The 20876-nt window shown below is 44.1% G+C and overlaps 1 protein-coding gene across 5 annotated transcripts in view; it reads right to left on the bottom strand.

The window, feature by feature from the left end:
• Positions 1 to 1753: 1753 nt before the first annotated feature.
• LOC106586120 (histone deacetylase 4) overlaps positions 1754 to 20876 on the bottom strand; it is a 177207-nt gene continuing 158084 nt past the window's right edge. For 4 of the 5 annotated variants that reach the window (XM_014172997.2, XM_014172996.2, XM_014172998.2 and 1 more), the window contains exons 21-25: positions 19218 to 19336; positions 16223 to 16356; positions 9269 to 9353; positions 8891 to 9026; positions 1754 to 8664 (exon numbers count right to left, since the gene is read on the bottom strand). In XM_014172997.2, the coding sequence (XP_014028472.1) occupies positions 8637 to 8664; positions 8891 to 9026; positions 9269 to 9353; positions 16223 to 16356; positions 19218 to 19336 (502 nt within the window). In that variant the 3' untranslated portion in view covers positions 1754 to 8636. Of the gene's footprint in view, positions 8665 to 8857; positions 9027 to 9268; positions 9354 to 16222; positions 16357 to 19217; positions 19337 to 20876 lie in introns of all 5 variants that reach the window. The other variant, XM_014172999.2, reaches the window with a different exon arrangement.

Here is a 20876-nt window from a genome sequence, read left to right as displayed (position 1 = left end):
AGTCTCATGGTGTCGCGGAGCCTCCTGACAGGCATCTTTCACATCTCGTGAGAGTCAATATTGGCACTCGTGTTTCAGTTTTCTCTGCTCTTGTAGAGGTGCTTGAGATGTGTCCAGGTCTCTTTGCCTTAGCCACAACACCATGCTCCAACTCCATTGATTTATGAACATTGAAACACCACCTTCACAGTGACGACACCAGCGACATTGTTTGTGTATAGGCAGGGGACGACTGAACACAGGGACTTTTACTCTCTCCCTGTGTTTATTTGACTGACCAGTGGCAGGCCTGGTTCTGCTTTAGTTTGGAGTGTTTTTTTAATGTTCCCCCCCCAACTTCCTCCAAACACAGACTCACTTGTGTTTATTTGGACACTGGGGTTGACCTTTGGCCCTTCTAAATGGGTGGCTAAGTCTGCTTGTGGCTACTGTGAAGCCTAGGACCTAAATGTGTCCGCATGCTTAAGTTCGGCTGGCGCCTAGGACCTTCACTTGACAAATGAGAAAAAAGTGGCAATTGTAGTTTTTCCATTTTGAGACGCCATAGCAAGTATACACTTCCTCAATATAGTCAGAATGAATCCAGAATACCTCAAGAAATCTGTCATTAATTTAGCAGTTTTTGCCAATTTTACATCTAGGTTGTTTGGTGCAGTATTTCTTAATGAACAAATTTGCATGAAAACGAGTTGCCTCCATTGAATGACAACAAAGATTTAATTGAAGAATCCCTACTGTTGACCAATCACCAATGAAGGGGTGTAGACTTCGGCTAATGATTTCGGCTTGCCTCAGCAAAAAAATGTTGTGTGCTGGAACTGCTGAAAAACAACCTTACCGAAGTCCAAAACGAACAAAAACGTCACAAAATGTAATCATAATATATGCACAAACTCTTCCAAACTGTTTTGGCTGGGAAGCATGCAGACACATTAAGCCTCTACTGCTACCGTACATGGCAGTACGGTCAAGGCAGTTTCTCTCTTCGGAATACAAAATACTTACTGTACAGGTCTGGTGCCCGTTCCAATAGTTTAGATTCATCCTTCCTTCTGACCTTAGTCACTGATCTGTAAGGGATTAAGTAAGTGAAAAAGAGAATATTGGCTTGTTGTTTCATTAATCCTTCCCTCCCGGATCTGGGATTGAGGGCGAAAGAAGGTATTCCTTTATTCAAACATCAATGTTTAGTTGCGGTTGCAGAACAATTTTGTAAATACTAACAGGTTGTCGACTAGTTTTCATCGTTCGGTTGAAGTGTGGATTGGGATGAGAGCGTTGGGCCAGTAACCAAAAGGTCGCAGGTTCGAATCCCTGAGCTGACTTGGTGAAAGACCTGTTGATGTGCCCTTGCGCAAGGCACTTTACCCTAATTGCTCCAGGGTTGCCGTCAATAATGGCTGATCCCTGGCCGTGAGGGTGTCTTAGGGGAGAGTGGGATATGCAAAAAACTAATTTCCAATTCACACGTGTATGATATACACTTGTACATGTGTGAAATAGAACAAATGTAAGCAAGGATCTAATTACTATTATTTACAAAAAGCTGACCGCAACATCAGATCGGCTAAGACATGCTAAATGCCAAGCACTCAGCAACACAGATGTTTCATGCCTTTTATGAAGGCACTTTGTGGTAACTCATTTAACGCATTTCATTTCTGAAACAATGTATGTCCTGAGGTTTGTCAGTATCTGGGTGTATGATTCATGCATGATTCAAGATGGGCCTCGAAAAAACAACAAGGCATAGTGGTTTTTCCAAAACATTATACTTTATAGTGTAGATGTCAAAGAGAAAATGTTAGAGCTAAGGTCCCGAGAAAAAAGTACTATTCTGTAACAATGGAGAGAACAAGAGTCAAAAGAAAACAATATAAAAACATATGCATTTCATACATTTTGTAAACCTATAACTGTTCTTTTTTTTACCACAGTGGTCACAGATATTACTGGCTGAAGTGGAATGGACAACCCTGATGACAATACAGACCATTCATCTGGACAGAGCCCTTTGATATCTCCAGATGCCTCAAAACAAAACGTCTCCCCGTCCCAACTTCAAATGATATAATAAGTTGGTCTCTCCTGTTGTCTCCTGTCGTTTAGTTTCCCTAAAACAGTTTTTTTGTGCACAAATTCAATAAAATCTATTGTCTGTATGTCACAAGTGCTCGATAAAGATGTTGTAAAATATTAAAAGTCGTTCAGTTTGTTGTTGATATTTTTTACATGTAAAAAGTACATCTGTCAGACCAACACGGAGTGCCGTTCTTCCTCATCGTCAATTGTGGGGAAAAAAGAGGTTGCAAAAAAACAAGTTCTCGTGTCATGCTTCGCTCCCGAATCCTGATGCTGTAATAAAAACGTAATTCTGTCCATTCAGTGCTTTTTTCTTGTGCAGATAAGTTACAGGGACAGAGACAGGCATGCGGACACACAAACCATGCAGAGAAAGTTAGAGGTGGTGGAAGAGGAATGGTGCAGAATCCAGCAACCAGGCCCTTTAAATAAACTACAGACAATCCTCAGGCCTTTTGGTGAGAAGAGGAGAAAAAAAACAGGAGAAAAAAAAGCCAGATGATAAAACAAATAAAAACAAAACAAATGGAATGTTTGTAGAGCACGAGAATGTTCAAATGACTATCTGGACACTATGATAACCAGATAGTATAAAGTCCCTTTGAGAAAGATTGCTTGAATACAAGTGACTAAACCATAACTGCCAATTGCTCAGGCTGGTGCACTGAGCATTCTGGGAGAGCTCTGGATGATCGGTTACTATTGTGCCCCAATACAATAACCACAACCACAACTGTGACGCAGACTCGACTATTAATTCATACTCCACCCCCTTCGCTGAGACTGGATCCATTGAGATGACCCTTGACCTCACAAGTCGTCTGCTACAGCCGTCAGAGAGGAGCAGTTTGGGCTGGATGAGGTCAAAGGGTGAGGGGGGGGGACTTTTGATGGGTTAACTATGACTCCTGGGCTTATAGTGATTAATCATTATAGGGAAACCCTTGTGTAATTATCATGTCATTCCAAGACAGACCCTTCTGAACAGTGGCGTGTATTCATGGATGCAAAGGGAAGCCAGGCTTCCCCAAAAATTGAAGAAAAATAACATATAAAATAATTTATCTTTCGTCTCTCTGTTTCATCTTTTTCCTTCAATTCGCAAGAGGCTGAATGTATCTCACCGGAGAAAGCATCCAAGCGAGCGAAACAATGCCGTTCTGTCTCTGTATGTGTAGGCCATCTATCTGATGCTGTCTGGTCAAAAAGAGTATGATATTGTTGCTGCCCATAGCATTGAATGCAAGGGAAGCCAGTGAGCATTTGCCTTCCTTGATATTTTTTTTTATACAATAACAGCCAATCAGCCTTGAGCTAAACTGAGTGAGCTCAACTGTGAATGGTCCTGGCACACCAAAAAAAGTGTTAAGGGAAGTCAGTTTGGATTTGGCTTCACACTAATCACATCAAATGAAGCCAAATGTCATTGACAGAAAAAAACTAGAATTGTTGCATCTCGTTGTGTTGTTGTCCTCTGGTGGCTAGCTAGGTAGCTAAAATTGTCCCTTTCCTAAATGAGTCATGGACGGAGATAAGGATTTGGACTTGTGGTTTTACTTAATTATCCATACTGGCCAATGATTATAACGGCAATTCGGTTCTAACCATAAATTCATACATTGTGCCTCTGGCCTGAGAGGATGTAAGTTCAATATATAGCTAGGTGTAGTTGGTGAATGTTAATTAGCTGGCTAATTGTTGCCCATGAAAGGAAGTTAGGCTAGCGACAAAGCATTTTAGCCAGGTAGCCTAGGACAACAAAAACTAAAAACGTGTACTGTATGATAGAGTCATAAACCGTTTCGGCAAGAAAGGGGGATGGCATTGGCGTTCCTCTACAGGTAGGGTGAGTCAACATGTTTTTTTCTACCTTATTGCACACACACACACGCGCACACACGCACACAGAGAAATCAGTACTATGGACAGACACATATTTAGCTTACGTTGAATGAACTGAATGGTTTTTGGAATATTTTAGTTGTCACTATATTAGACTAAGCATAGGTGATTTGATAATGTTGAAGTTGAAATGGTGCTGGAATAGTGGAGGCGGCTCCTGTTTTCTTTGCGATTTGCGGTAACTCTCAGGTGTCCTAAATCAAGTTGTTTAGTGGTCCAAAAATGTCAGAAACATGAACTTGATTGACCATGCTGTAGGTCATGTAACTGTTTGTTACAATATACTTTGTGGATAGATGTTCCACTGGATAGACATTGCTCCCCAGTTTTGTGGTGAAACAAAGCTATGGTTGAATTTATTCTGCCACTGTGTCTCCTTATTGTCTCGGCCTTAGGCCTATATACATCACGGTGGCAAGGCATATGAACTAACAGGTTATAGAGCAAACCACGCAATTATCACAACACATAAGTTGTAATATGGCATTTTTCTACTGGCTTGGCTTCCCCAGTGATTTTATCCAAGCACCGCTACTGCTTCTGAATTACAAATCCTTAGCTAGTATACAGAAGGTTTTACAAAACACAGCTAGAATGTTCGGTTGCAGGTCAGAAAGTGTTACCTATGTAAGAGTGTGAAATTCCACTGTAAACCCATGTTAACATGGGTGGGTTGTCACAATGTTTTAATGGAGAAGGAAATTCAATATAAGAGACAAGCGACTTGTCCTTTCCCTAAGCCCTTGTTTGGGAACAGCCTTTCTACTCCTCTATGTAGTGTCAGGAAGTATTAACAGAGCCTAGGTCAGTGGCGTATACTGTAGAGAAACTGACACCAAATGGGATGCTACTGTACTGAACCCTCAGCCAATGGCAGCCAGGAATAATGAACAGTGCCCTCAGCGACACCAGGAAGGGCCGAACCAGACCAGGGAATGAAACATGAGCATATCACTTTGCAATTCTAATTTTCTTTTCCCAAAACAAGATTGTAATTTCTTATAATATATAATATACTTATAGATTTGGTGTCATATATAAATCTACCATGAACAGCCAGCATAGTAAATACACAATTGTTGGAATCATTATACAAAGTAGAAATATTTGCATACCCCATCCCTCCCCTCACAACCCCAGAACCTTTCACCATGAAAAGGAACTGTACAAAGTGTAAGAGAGAGAAAGAACTCAAAAGAATACAAAATGACTGGAAAACAACTAAAAAGTACAAAAACCAAAGACACTGGAGTCCACTTCTAAAGACAACAAGGACAAAACAGAAACAAAAAAAGAGACACAGATGGGTAAAAACAACACTGATGGAGTAGTCATCAAAACGGTCGTGGTGGACACATCTCAAATCTCAAAATCTTCTCAGTTCTTCCTCGTTTACCAACAGTAGAAAAAAGTGATTATGACATCAACAGAACAATGTAGAAGGTAGTTGCCAAGAGGCAAAAAAATGAGTTGGGGGGGTTCAATATACCGTATTCAGATCACTGCTTTCATTCATTCTCTGTATTCTGAGCTACAGGTGTTTGTGAACTAAGTCAAATGTATGTAGTTAGAGATACAGTTATTTAATGTGTCTCACACACAAGGTTAAAAACACTTTCCTGTACCTAAAAACACACACCTAGCAGTAGCTATGATGACTGTGTCAATGTATAAAGGGGTTGTTAACTGGATTGTGACATGTGACACACACACACAGTAGCATCTGACACTTTGGGAGCAGCTGTGCCTAACAAGGAGCGTGGACCAAATGTCAGAGAATATGGGCGCCACTCTGTAAACTCACAAAGGTGGTACACGTCTGTCTAACTGCTCTGTCACCATGGTAACACGACGACTCATGAGATTTGATTTGCTTATCTTTGTTCTGTCTAACTGCTCTGTCACCATGGTAACACAACGACTCATGAGCTTTATGGTTGTTTACCTCTGTGAACAAAGCCAAATGAACGGCTAATTGTGGGTAGAGCCCCTAAATGAAGGTAAGAGCATCTGAACATTGTGACATTACAACGTTTTGAAGGGTGAGGTGTGTAAGATAGAAATTGGTCAACTGTTATAATTCCCTCACAGAGAACAATTTTGAACGTAAAGTCATGATAGCAATATCTGTCCTATATGGTTACAATACTACGTGGCACCAGACTATTGAGCTGATAGCAACGTCACGCTTTGGCATCATTTCTTGTCTTACTACAACTATTTTTGAACAGCATTCTAGTTTAAAATGGCAAATCTCTCTAGTACAGACTACAGTGCATGCTAGCTAACTCTTTCGTAGAGGTGGCGTGTATTTGGTAAAGGGTTTATATACCAGAAGATAGCTACATCATTGGCTGATGTTTCAAGCATTGAAGGCTCTCGTTCCACTGAAAAAGACTCAACCATGTTAGTCCCTGTGTAGCACGGCAACTACCTTCTAAACGATAGTAAAGGGGTTACGACAAGTAGTGTTTGACTTGGATTTTGTGTGCCGGTAGTCTGCTGCGGTGAGCTCCTGCCCAAGTCAAGCACTGACAACAAGGTCAAATGGAACAGGGTGGGAAAGTAGGCTACAGGGAAGTCAGGGTAAACATGCCAAGGGCCTCCAGTCTATGTGCCATCGTATCGGCATTGCCAGTCTCACTACCACAAAAGGAGATGAGACGTGAGAGCGAGAGGAGGGAACCTCTCTCCCCCCAAAACAAATTTAAGGCAAAGCTCTTCCTCTTGAGTTCATCGTGAAATCCACCAGGCAGGAACTAAAAAGGCACAAACTCACAGTCTTTTTACAGTCTGTCATCTCAAACCAGAAGACCTGGGGCCTCATTTATCAACCACTGCGTACATTTCTTACAAAATTCTGCCGTACATGGACATTCTAGGATTTGTGTGCAGAACAAATGATTGGGATTTATCAAACTGTTGCACGCAACATATATGCATGTTTTCATTGATTAATCAGAGCCATACTATATTTGTGCGCTCGTGAATGAGCGTTACAACCCCGCCTGGAAAAACGCCCTCCATTCACCTTTTATGGTAACAAAAACACCATCATTTGCTGTATAATTTGGAGATATTGGAACTGGGCCATGATAGTCACTAAAAGAAAGTGCAATGGTAAATGTGATCACATTTCTGTAGAGGTGTGGGCAGAATGTTTTCATCTTTTGCAGTGACTTTTTTAAACTATAGAGAGTGCCAAACACTGGCCATGTATTCGGCAAGATTGATTGTCTATTGAACAATTGAAAAGTAAATGCTGCTTAGAGCCCAGACTTCTATGCAAAATAAGAATTGTTGTTCAATATTTTGTTCATCAATACATGATTGTGTTTATATGTCCTGCTTTGGCATAGTCTCTGAGATTAAATAGGCTATGATGTCGCGCTCCTATCGCACAAGAATACTTTAGCATACCTATACTGTCATTGGCTACTGGTCTATTTACTTTCGAGCATGCTTGGCTATTGAATGAGAGATGGATAAATGGTAGCGTAATATTTGTTGTGTAGCAGAAATAAACCAGTCATGTCAGAAAAGGAGACATGTCCTGCAATATGATTGATTTAGGCCTATATAATAAAAGTAAAATAAATATATTAGGTGACATGCTGCTATTTGATCTCCTTACCAAGGGCAAATGCATCTATTTTATCAATAGGCATATACATTTTTATGTTTTTATTAGCCTACCATTATTCTAATTCCCGTGCATCAAACACCTACATTTCCCCCAAAATAACAATATTTGCTTGCAATACAGTTGATCAACCACTAGAAGTTGTGCGTGCGCATGGTCTGAGATTTCAGTGGATATACGCACACTTTCCCATCAAGTTCAAAATTGATAAACACCAACCTTTGCGGGAAAACTGGCGCACGCAAGGTTTAGACCATTTTTTGTGCGCACGCATCTTTGATAAATGAGGCCCCAGGTCACCTGTCCATCGTGTTCTCCTTCTTTTTTACTCGCTTTATACCTTTCCTCTTCTGCAAAAAAAAAACGCCTGCTTTTGCCAATTGAAAAATGTGCCAAAAAATATCAGCAAACCCTGCGACATCTCTCCGTTCACAAAGTCTTTCATGAATGGTAACAATCAAACATTCGGAAACAAAGTAGTAATTACATCACAGGGCTCGGTTGCTGTTTTTCGTGAACGGAAGAGGAAAAAGGAACAAACGACAGAAAGAAAAAACGAAAGGAGATGGCTAAATGAGAAATTCTGTGTCTGGAGCAGTACTTCGAACGTAGCGAGCGTGTCTGTTCCAAAAAAAAATCACAGACACTCGATTTTGCCAGCGTGGGATGATTTAAAGTCACCTTAGATCCCACCCGTCCTGGAGTAAAGACCTGACAAGACCTGGCAACCCGGGGCTCCTTGTGTTCTGCCTCCCCACGTAGAGACGGAACCACACATCGGGGCCGTTTCAGTCTGTCCATTCTGGGCGAGTGAGATAGTGACGTCTTCCATTTCATACCAAGTCGTTTTATACGTTGCCCCCTGTCCCCCGGGGCTGATGCGCCTCCTAGACAGGGTGCGAGTGGGGCCAAGGGGTGGGGTCAAATTGAAATGGAGGTTGGCTGAGTACTAAATGGGAGACCTAAATTGGAGACCTTGAGTGTCTCTGAATGGTGAAGGGGGGCTTGGTCAGCCCTCCATAGGCTCCTCCTCGCTCCTGGAGAAAGAAGGGACAATGACACCTGTCACAGGCAGCACTTCCACACTACACATGTCAACTTCAGGAAGGTGTGAGACTAGTGAGTATCAGAAACCTCTGCACATTTAAGTTGGATCAAAATGTTTTTTTTATTGTACTGAAGAGCTAAGCTTTTGGTCGATGTGACCTTCGGCGTAAAACACACACGCACACGCACACACGCAGGCCTCAGGAGGGGACGTACTTCCTCTGCTTGTTGGCCACAGAGAGGGAGGCCATGGCGGTGACGGTCTCGGCCTCCTCCGTCTCACACCGGAAAGCCTCGCTCAGAGAGTAGCCCAGCGTGGAGGCCCCGCGCTGAAGAGAGCGCCAGTTTTTACCTACAGGACAGGACAAAGGTGAAAGGTTAAAGGATCATGATTACAACATAGAGAAACTACACCAGGGGTCAAACAACTTCAGTCATCCAGGGCTGAGTGCTGCTGTTTTTCTTTTCTGATCTAAGACCATCGTTGAGATTTTATGGTAAATGCACACTTGCAAATCAAATCCCTGAATCATTTTGTGGTTCTAGCAGAGAGTGGGGCTATTTCCTGTGTGAGTAGAGTAGAGCGACACTCACTGTGTGCCTCCAGCACCTTCTCCATGGAGTGAACAGCGTTGGGGTTGGGCCTCTGCTGCATCACCTCCTCAGGGATAGGATCCAACTGGGGAGAGACACACATACACACTGGAGTGAGTGACAGGTTACATACAACACGGCAATAGCAGAACAAAAAAACTGAAGATCATAACTTGATTACTTCTGACTGTGGACTTCTGCCCAGTGTTGAATCACCCAGCCAGCCCAGCGGTGGAGAACATTTGGAGGCAATAACAATAGGCTCACAGATGCACTGTAGCCTCCCACTCAAGGAGCTACTCTCCACCACAGGCTACAATGTGTGCTTTTGTGCTGGGTCCCACTTTACGCGCACACGCACACACACACACACACACACACACACACACACACACACACACACACACACACACACACACACACACACACACACACACACACACACACACACACACACTATGGGAATACTCTGTTCAGAGAGTCAGACGAAGCCATGAAGGAGAGGAGAGAGGAAACGGGGGCATTCCCCAAGCTGCCTTTCCAATCCGGAACGATTCCATTTCCCTCTGGCTCACAGTGTGTGCTGCTTTTTTTCACCTTGTGAGCAGAACCCCCCCCCCCCAAAAGCCCCAAATGCTTCTATGTATAAACACCGAAAGAAATAAAGGCAGGCAGCTGTATTTTTTGCCCTATCATAACCTTGCTCGAAACTGAAAAGTGGAGGAGAAGCTAGAAAAAGTCTTGAAACATTAGAAGAAGGAAGACGAGAGGAGAGAGAGGAAAAAGGGATTGCCGGTCGGTCCCGTTCGGCCAAGGTTGGAAGTTTTCTTTTAATTAAAACAAATAGAGGGTGGGAGGGGGTGAGGAGGGCAATGGGAGAGGCCAGTCTAAGGAGAGGGATACTTTAATCCGGCTGTGGCACGACAAGCTGCATCATACATACACACACAAGGGTACACACTCACGGGTGCACACACAAGCACGCACTCACTCAAACACACACGCAAGTAAGTGTGCAAGCATGCATGTGTACACCCGCACACAAACATTCACACTCTCACTCACACACACGCAACATTTTCTAGCCCCTTGGCTTCTTTATTGCAGCCTTACATATTCTAATCTTCTTTCAAAACATGACAAGACCTTGGGAGGGCTCCCTTCAATCGAACCTGCATTGCTGTATAGTATCGCATAATGTTTTGTGGTACTGAAAAACACACACATACTGTTGTCCTATCATTCACTCCCTTGAGTTGAGCAGCAGTGGTGCACATGGATGTCCGTCATGCAACTCCAGCACCTTTTGAGGAAACAGGCCTCAGAGCGCGGGTCTGTCAGTACTAAGATCAGGGGTTGGCGCTGGTCCAGTGCACACATGCATGTACAGACAACAGAGCACTTTGTTCAATTTAGGCATAGCCACTGGAGAGCCCTAAGGGATGCCCACCAAATAGAGGGACCTTACACTCAAAGCACGTTTAAAAAAGCTGGGACACACTGCTAAACCATTCAAATACTGCTGAGTTCGGTCCCTATCACTCATCCTTCTGTCAAGTTTTGATCTTATTTTCTCTCGTTCCTCACAGGAACAAGCCAAGGCTCAATGAACGTGTGCCCATTACTGTGTTTGTGGTTTTCAGTGGATAACTTCCAGTTCCTAGCAGCCCAGTCATCTCTCTACCACTACCCCTCCTCCTCCTCTTCCACTACTCCACTACTACCCCCAGAGACCCCCTGCCTCCAGCCTGGCTTTGCACCATAGCCAGGGAGGGGGTCCCCACATGGGGCCAGGCCGGGGGGCTCGGTGGTCTGTCTGTCTGTCAGTTTGACGAGCACCTGTGCCGCACGCCTATAAACTTTAATGGCTCTTGTCAGCGCGCTACGGGCCTGCCTGGCAGGTATGAAACACACGGCGCTCCCCACGGCATCCACCGTGACGCAGGGCGTTTATTTGAGTTTCTAACCCCTCTAACCAAACCTCTCTTCCCTCTTCTCCTTCATCCCTCCATCTTCATAGCGAGAGAACCATTGCCTTTTTCCAACAGAGAGAGCGAGAGAGAGAGAGGGAGAGAAGAGCTTTTGTTGGAGGACAGTATACTATCACTCTGTCCGTTGCTGCCTGCCTGCTTAAATCCAAATCTGTCTGTTTGAGTGTGTGGCACGGCCTTCAAACGCATGCGGGGGAAACCAACAAATAAAATTACAATTCTGGGGAAGGCGGTGAAAACATAACACTGGGTGGGAGGAATTTGACTTGTTCAGTAGACTCAAGACATCTATTGTTTGTTGGTTGCTTGGTCGGGGCGAAGGATCGATCGCTGACACCAGTTGATTATGCTGTGCTAGTTTAACGAGCTAACTACGTATCGAGCAAAGCAGGTGACCTTTTATGCAGCGTCGGTACATTTATATTCGCTAAAGAGAGTGAAGCGCTAAAGCCTGAGAGGGCCAGGTGAAATGGACCATGCTTACTGTAGCTGGAGTGTAAATGTCAGGGATAACTTCGTCAGCGACTAGCAACAATTGGCGTATTAGCCTATTGTTTATCAAATAATCACTAACGACCCCAATTTGGAGGAGGGGGCGCAACATCTGTTTGCGAACATTTGTCAATTAGTCATGAGGTCAGAGTTGACTGGCATCGACACCAATGCATCATTCATGAGAAATGTAACTACAGAGGCATTAGTGATTATACACTCAAAGTGTAAAGTTGACTCACCGATTTGTATCATTTTTTCCCCCCCAAGCTAATCCAAGCCACTTTCAAAGGGAACCCAACGCTCGCTATAGCAAAGCTAGTCTTAACCTGGCAATAAAATAGGGGAATATGTTTCTCACTGTGGAGTGCCCAGTAAAATGCTTGATGGACACACTACAGTCACACATGAGGCAGTGGGGCTGTAAACCCAATCTAGACGTTTGGCCCCGATTGTGGACCTGTCTTAACTCCTAGTATGTCTACATTTGAGATCTTATTCTTAGGCCAATGAGAGACCAATGATCATTTTTGGTAATACATTTTAGTTTAGTATTTTAGTTAAGTCATTTTACTGTTGCTCGAATAACTGAAAGCCCTGCCTCTGACTTCACAAACAAATACAGCAGCAGACTAGCATCTCTACGTAACATACACATCCATGAACACACAAGACCCCTTTCCCCCCTCTCTATCCGCCACATGAAACTGCCGCTGGCAAGTCATTACGCTGCATTCCACCTCCATTACACTGGACCTCTTGCAAAGACTCTGATAAAACACTCGCATCCGGCCATTTTGATTAGCAACGTTTTAACTTTCTTCTTTTATCTGTTTTCGTCTCCACTGCCTTGCGTTTCTCCCTCTCGTGCCATTACAACTTGTTGAACGGGTCAACACACTAACGAGGGACTGATCTGCACTTGTTCAAAGACTGACAGGGCTCTTGCCAAACACCCAATGAGAAAAGGCAATGCAAATCACAGTGGGTTTGGCCAATCACCAGTGTTTAAATACGGCCTGCAGCTCATGAGGCGACTAATGAGCCGTGTGTTCTAACTCCTTATCAACGGGTGTGGTGGCGTTGCGTTTTTCCTCTTGCCCAACACCCGGCGTGAAACTCGAACCCCAGAGCTCGCTGGTTTTATGACAAAAGCTTCCTCCCCCGACTTCAAATGATTCCCCAATTTCCTTTGATTCTGTGATCTCTCTGGGCCTGTTGGTGACCCTGTCGGGAGAGGTGTGAGGGTAACCACTTTCAGATGTGGGCTGGTGATGGGGTCCCGGGGAGGAGGGCAAAAAGGGAGCCTTACAGGGCCAGGGCCTCTTTTTAGACTTCCAGACTCGCTTTGACCTGCCCATTGACCCCACGAAACAACCCTCTCTCCTGGCTACTGAAACATGAGACCATCCCAGCCCTAACCTTTCCAGGAGTAGCCTTCCATTCTTCCTCTTCTTCTTCTTCTTCTCTCTCTGTCCTCTTTCTCTATCCTCCTTCATTGCCTCCATGTATTAAACCAAGTCATTACTCTCAGTGGTAAATTGGAGGAGAAGGGACTTTGGATAGTGGCATTGCAGGCTCCCAGTGTGATGTTACTGTAATCGTCGTCATGGCAATGACCTCTGAGTCATTCAAAGGCACCAGTGCAGGTAAACAGATTAAGGTTATTGCATTAAAGGGCCAATCAGCAGTTGCAACATCCGTTTTTGGACTCTTGAAGAATATTGATTAGAAATCCCTCATGAGCATAGTTCAACTGTCTCACTCCATCAGAACCCAAGCTTGTTTTATTCCAATGTTTGTAATCAAAGTAAATGTAAACAAACATATAGTTTCAAAACATGGATGGTCAGTCCTTGCATCCATAGCTCGGTTTATGAATTTGAGAGTGGTTACATTTCTCCAGCCCCAACCATTAGCTTTTTACCAAAACAAGGGCGGGGACAACACTGTGTTATTGTTTCTACTGCTGATTGCCCCTTTAAGGCTCAACAGAACGTTTGTGTAGCTCCCCCTCTAAAGCAAACCTTGTTCCAGCTCAGAACCGTTAAGATCTAGTTCTTCTGACAGGTTAGCATTGCTGTGGAGCTTAAATTCCTTTCCAGACTTTGAGGTTTTTTTGGTGGGTTTAGAACAGTTTGACCGCGATCCACTCCTCTCCAATGCCACAGCTGGTCCCTGTCACTCTAGATCGAAGCTGCAACCGGTTGTTCGCTGCTTTCCCTTTCTCTGGGGCGGTTGGTTGCGGTGACCACGTTTTATTAGCGTCGGTTCAGCATTATTGTTCTGTTTGTTTTGCTTCGGGCCCAAGATCCACATTGGAGCAGGGCCATCTGGTCTTTTACGGTTCCAAGAGCTTATTTACTGCCTTGTCTGGAGGGAGGGCTGGAATAACACAGGCACCCAAGCCAGTCCTCTTATCCCCCAGTCCAGTCTCACCAGACCGTTTTATCTCTTCCTAGCGTTATCAATCTGTACTCAACTTCGCCAGCATCTAGTGCAATACTAACAGTGTGCATGAATAATCATCCTGCATGTACATCCATAACTTCACGGTTAGCCAGCTAGCTACCTTTCCAATATCTCTCACTCGTTGTCCATTTTGCTGGAGTAATATGCGCTGGTACGCACATGAAAAGAAATCCCAGCGGTGCTTCCAAATTTGTTACCCACTCTATGATCTTATAAGGTAAACCGAAATGCCAAAGCTACTGTTCACTTGCCTTTGAATCATGAGGTAGCATTCCGTTTTACATGTTTACAACAATAATAATACACTTACACACCACTCTTTGGTGCACTATTAGACTGAGGGGCGGTACATTACGAGTTATAGCCATGTACGCCTCTCGTTAATGGAGGTTTTAAAGTTGCACTGGGCTAACTGGCAAACGGCTTAAGCAGGTTCTCTCCTTGTCTATGTCCCAAATGACACCCTATTCCCTAGATAGTGCACTACTTTTGACCAGGGACCATAGTGCTCTGGTCAAAAGTAGTGCACCATATAGTGAATAGGATGCCGTTTGGGACACAGGCCTTGTCCAACGACAGAAAACACATAGAGTGTGTGTGTTTGTGGCCTGGGCTGGTCTGGTCTGCAGCAACACTTAAGAGACGGTCACTTGCTCAAAATAAATTACGTTTATACAAGGATGCAGGGGCCTGGAAATTCACTACTATCAGAGGTTCTATTTCAGCCTCTGACCACTGCACTCCCTCTGTATTAGACATGACATCAGCACTTCATCTGTTTATACTAGCCAAGGGACAGCACTAGCCAAGGGTCAGCACTAGCCAAGGGACAGCACTAGCCAAGGGTCAGCACTAGCCAAGGGTCAGCACTAGCCAAGGGACAGCACTAGCCAAGGGACAGCACTAGCCAAGGGACAGCACTAGCCAAGGGACAGCACTAGCCAAGGGTCAGCACTAGCCAAGGGTCAGCACTAGCCAAGGGACAGCACTAGCCAAGGGTCAGCACTAGCCAAGGGTCAGCACTAGCCAACCCATTTAATTGTCTTCCAATATTTCCGTGTGGATTATTCATTATTCAATATTTAGATAGGACAATATGGTCACTATGCCTTTAAGCTGGTGCCCACATCACAAGTCCTCAGGGTCTTTCTCAGGTCATTTGTCTTGATGAACAAAAAGTGACAGACTTAAATGTATAAGGACAGAAGCCAGGCCTCAAATAACTGAAACAGTTATGGTGGCACACACACACACAGACAGACATAGACACTGAAGCAAACATACACTTTCCTCTCCATTTGGTTACAGTATTCTTATGGTAAAGATATTCAAAGCGCCAAAGCATGTTATCATGGAACCAAAATCTAAAATTATATCTAAGCCATGGCCAAGAAAACACTAGACTCCATCCATTATCTTGTGAAAAATCAGTGGGCCTGTGCCATGAATCACAGCAGACAGAAGGCTCTGGTCAAAAGTAGTTCACTACATAGAGAATAGGGCTCTATTTGGGACGCAGACAGACAGTTGGTTCAGCTCCAGGTCTAGCCTACACACATCCACAATTAACCTCAGATTCTTCAACTTGACCGTTGTTACTTCCTCCCTCTCCCTGGCGGTGGTATCCTCCCACACTGGGCGGTGGGGACAGAAAGTGAGAGGGGATGGATAAGGGATGGAGAGAAAGAGAGGATGGCGATCTCTGTCAACTCACTGTTCTAAACTCTTTCGCTCTCTCCACCCACTCTCTCTCTCTCGGTCTCTCAGTGTGCGGCGGCATTGGGCCAAAGCCCTTTCAGCACCACACCTATGACTGTGCCAACGGCCCAGAAAGACGGCATAACCACCCAATCAGAGTGCCGTCTGAGCTCTATTCTCACCTCCTGATTGAACTGGATGTGTAGAGACAGTCTCCCTAAACAGGTGGAGTGGCAAATGAATGAAAACAAATAAAGAAACCCCTCCCTCCCTTCATCCATCCCTCGCTCTCAAGTATTACCTCGATTCCTAGCAGAGCAGAGACGCAGGCTTCGGAGGCGTCACAAATAGCAGTGAGGTCGTGGCCCCCCTCCAGGGCCAGTACCATGCGGCCTCCGGCTAGCCCCATCAGCTGCCTGGTCAGGTATCCAAAACCTGGGGAAAGGAAAATGCATGTGGTTGGGGTTAGAGTTCGTCCATGGCGAAACAATATTGCATCATATTTTCTCGTTAGGTTTAAGAAAGAGAAGGCACCAGGGACTTACTCGGCCAAATGCATAATATGAGCCAGGTTTAATCTGAATAAATGTGGCTTAGTGTTTGATCCTCTGGGGGTTTTAGTACATGCATTCCGCCATACCACCCTACCCCATCCTCAGACCCCCCTCTCTTAGAGACCCAGCTTTAGGCTGAGATCTCAGAGATAGTTTTAGGGAAAGCTCTTTGCTGACACGCCAGAGTGCTGCTCTACCTGGGCCAAAGACAGACGCTTCCAAACAAAGTCGATCCTGTAGCTTTGTGAACGTGAGGGGAGGTTACATGGACAAGGCCAGAACAGTTGGATCTGATCGTGTGTGTGTGTGTGTCTGTGTAGGTGGGACTGTGTATGGTAATGTTACTAGAGTCTGGTAACATTTCGTAAGAGACTGTCATTGGCTATTTAGACTCTCTCAGTTAAACCCAGCAAAATAAATCTGATTTTGTCATCTGTCAGAATGGAACATACCACGCATGCTGGCCAGCCACAATGTCTTTTAGATCTAAGGTTTTTTAAGTGCAAGACTCTTCCTCCTCATGGCCAGAACTAGCGTTTCTGCATTTACCACTTAGCATGGGCTCAAACACTTAGACCAATGCAGCCTTTCTCTGAAAGGGATCGAGCAAGATTTTTTTCTACATAGGCGGACTCAGATAAACTCATGGATACTATTTTTGTGTCTGTACGTACAAGGTAGTTTCTGGAGTGATTGCTAACTCATTTAAGCGCAATGACTGGAAGTCTATGGGATCAGCTAGCGGATTGCGCTAATGCTAGCTGAATTTTTGCAAGTTAAGTCTCAAGTCAAGTAAAAAAATTATCTATACATGCAATGACTGCAAATCTTTGTCTATTTACTGAGGCTACCAGACAGCCCTTTTCCTTATTTTGTCTACAACACGTTTCGATTATGTAATTGTAAAATAGGGACCTTGTAGCTGTCTTTAAGGGCATGAAATCAGCAGAAGGCAAGGCAGGTTGATGTGGTCAGAGTGTAGATGTATTTACAGGTCTTGGTGATTCAATGGTAAAAGTGCCATATCATACAAAATATACAAGTAGATTGACAAAATATACACAGCCCAAAAGAAATAGCTCCTGTATCGGACTTAACCTGTCCTATCTGAACGGACACAGGTAGAGGGCAAGACTGTACAACCTTCCCTTGAGAAAACAAATTGAATCTGTATAAGAGCTCAAACAGGTACATACTGTATATTCACTTGGCCCCTCCCAGGACCATACAATTGCCCAATTGGTATTTACAACCAATAAACTGGTTCTACAATGTAAAAGGCAATTTCCACATCCATCAATTTCCACATCCATCCAATTTCCACATCCATCCATTACATTGGTATATTTTTCTTCATCAGACTTTATGATATTTCCTCAACATTCATACATGGAACAATACTTTTCTCTGTTATTCAACACACTGACTCCAAAGCATTGCGCGCAGGCCACCTAGCCTATTTCTATGCACACTGAGGCGAACATGCTCCTATTATGCACAACCAGAATGACAGAGGCATACAGTAGGACACATACACACGGAACTCCGACATTACCCGGAAACATGAACAAACGAAACCAGACATTGAATTAAATAAACAGAACTTTTACCTCATGAGTCTTGTTAACATTCACGTGCACAATAAACATCGCGCCCACTCAGAAGGTAAGAAATGGTTGGCTGAATGAAAATCAATCTTATCAAACAGAAATGTGTTGCAATAAACGACACTGGTATGGAAGGATTACATGCTAGCAATTATTGTAGGATTAGACGGAATGTAGATTTAGCACATATGCATTTAAATGTGTGAAAGCAATGGCAAACAACAGCGTTTGGGTTTGGAGAGCGCAAGTGGGGAGACAAGCCAAGTCCTCACCAAAGGAATAATACATTTTAACAACAAATTCCAAATGCAAGCTCCATAAGTAAATGATCAATTTCAACCAATTTTGACGTACCAAAAGACCAACTAGTAGACCTAATTGTTGCTTGATGCCCCATTGCTGGTGAGCTTGCAAAGGAAACAGTTATTATTCTTGATCACCAAACAATTTTTGGAGCTGCATATTTTTTTATTATGGCAATCCTCTCTCCCTACAACTTCATCTTTGCGCTGCACCCGATCCTATTGCTGTACAGCAAATCAGCAATCTGTTTGCTAGCTCACCCGACATGTGTTGATTGACAGTTTGCTGGTCCAATCAGAGGGCCAATTGTGCATTTCACTAGCCAATTTGTTGTACGTTTCTTTTGCAAGGGCCCGATGCTGCGGCTACTGTCTCTGGCTGCATGGAGAGTAATCCATTGAGACTCTGTGCCACAAAATTAGTGTCAAAACGTTACAAAACCTGGCATGATCATTTAAAGTCATCAGTCTCAAGTCAAAGTCGAATCCCGAGTCTTGAGGCTCCAAGTCAAAGTTATTTATTTTATATCAAGTCAAGTCATCAAATTGGTGACTCGAGTCAGACTCGAGTCCAAGTCATGTGACATGTGACTCGAGTCCACAACACTGTCTCTTAGTGATGGGAAAAGTGAAGGTAGGTTTCCAATGTATTGCTTTCAGTAATCCGACCATGTCAGATCAGTGATTACCTAAATGAAGTAAGAAAGGAAGGATGCATTTTGATGGTATTGAACAAGGCCATTGTCTACGGTAGGGCAGCATAATGGCTGGATAAGTTCCATTCATGAGCAGTGGGTTGTGGAGAGAAAGGGGAAAAGGAGGAAGTCACTTACATTTGGCCGTCAGCCTGTACCCTCCCAGGGGTGACGCATGGCCCTCCACGGCATCGAAGCCAGACGACACCAGCACCACGTCGGGGGCAAACTCGTTGGCGATGGGCATCACCACCGTCCTGTGAAGGAGGAAAAAAAGAGTGAGAGTGAGAGAGAGACAAGAAGCAGTCAGTGCCATCATCACCTTCGGTGACTAACCTAAACATACCTACTGGTAGACACCACCTAGAGGCTGATGTTGGTACTGTCCATGCAAACCAATAGACGGGTTGGTTGTTCAGTAACAAAACTGACACATGTGCAACTATGGGGCAAAACAGACAGGTTTGGCTTAAATTGTTGACAACATGTAAACTATATTTCATCTCCAATGTTTATTGAAAACATAAATCAATTTGCACAATGAGCACTTGTTGTCTCTCAAATACATTGTTACAGTTTTGCCATATTAGCATAGACGTGACAGTCAAACCAAGACATGGTATCAAGAATAAGATACAACGAGCTGAAACGAGACACCTACTATTCCCCACATGGCAGCTTCTTGTCATTGTTGTTAGCTAACTAGCCATCCAGAATTACAACAACCGACAGCCTTTTGACCCACTGAAGTGTCCGTATCGTTTGCGGACATTGTCAGCTAACCCATCTATGAACCACATACAGTACTTACAGTGCAATGTACCTGGCCAATTGGCAGCCACTTTAATCCAAACATTCAGTAAACAACACATAACCTCACACTCAGAAATCAAAGCCACAAATCTGGTGTTGGGAGCAACATGCTCCAGAAAACAGGGCCGTAGAAACCCCCAAACTACAAAGTGTGAGAGCAAGGAGGTCACATGTCAGGTAGTAGTGAAAGTAAACCGGAGAAAAATAATACACAATTACACAATGATACTTAAGTTCGGAGGGGAGGCTATGTCATTGGTCTGTGTTGATGGCTGTGTGGGTGTGGCGAGTGAGGCCTTACAATCGGCCCTCTCTCACACAGCTGGAGGAAGGAAAATAGATAGATAACAAATGTATTTCTTTGATACAGCGACCTGTGGTTACAGTGACTCAGGCTGAGTCCCAAATGGCATCCTATTATATGGGCCCTGGTCAAAAGTAGTGCACTATATAGGGAATAGGGGGCCATTTGGGAAACAACCTCCATCTGTTGAGGCTATAGTTAGAGTGTTTCCCTGTACTCCTTGTACTCTAAGTAAAGCTTTCTTGAACCACCTGTGTAAATCATTTTATGTGGTCAACATTGTTGTCGTTGAACTGAGAGGAATCGGTTTGAGATAGAACGTTAACAAATGTGCCTGTGACAACTTCAATGTTTGTCATTGTGACAGGGCATCTTTAGTGTAGGTTCCGTGGGACTTATCTGAGTGACAGTATGAATGGCTCTCCAAGTGCAGATGTGTGCTTGGTACAAGCAGTAGAGCATTCTGTGCTTTTTGGGGCCGGCAGTATTTGGATAGGCAGAGTATTGGTGCTGTGTGAGGGGGTGCCTCAGGGTCGTGTTGTAGGAACCCTCTACTTTGCTGACCTCAGGAACATGGCGGTTGTCTCCTCGCTCACTTTCTTTCCATCCTGCTCTCGTCGCCACAATTATAGGCCTACAATGGGCAAACCACACCCACCCACATACACACAGCTGTCTGC

The sequence above is a fragment of the Salmo salar genome, chromosome ssa25 (genome assembly GCF_905237065.1).
Source record: "Salmo salar chromosome ssa25, Ssal_v3.1, whole genome shotgun sequence".
NCBI classification, from domain to species: domain Eukaryota; kingdom Metazoa; phylum Chordata; class Actinopteri; order Salmoniformes; family Salmonidae; genus Salmo; species Salmo salar.
Note: the sequence above shows the minus strand (reverse complement) of the source record. Positions and strands in the feature narration are given on the sequence as shown.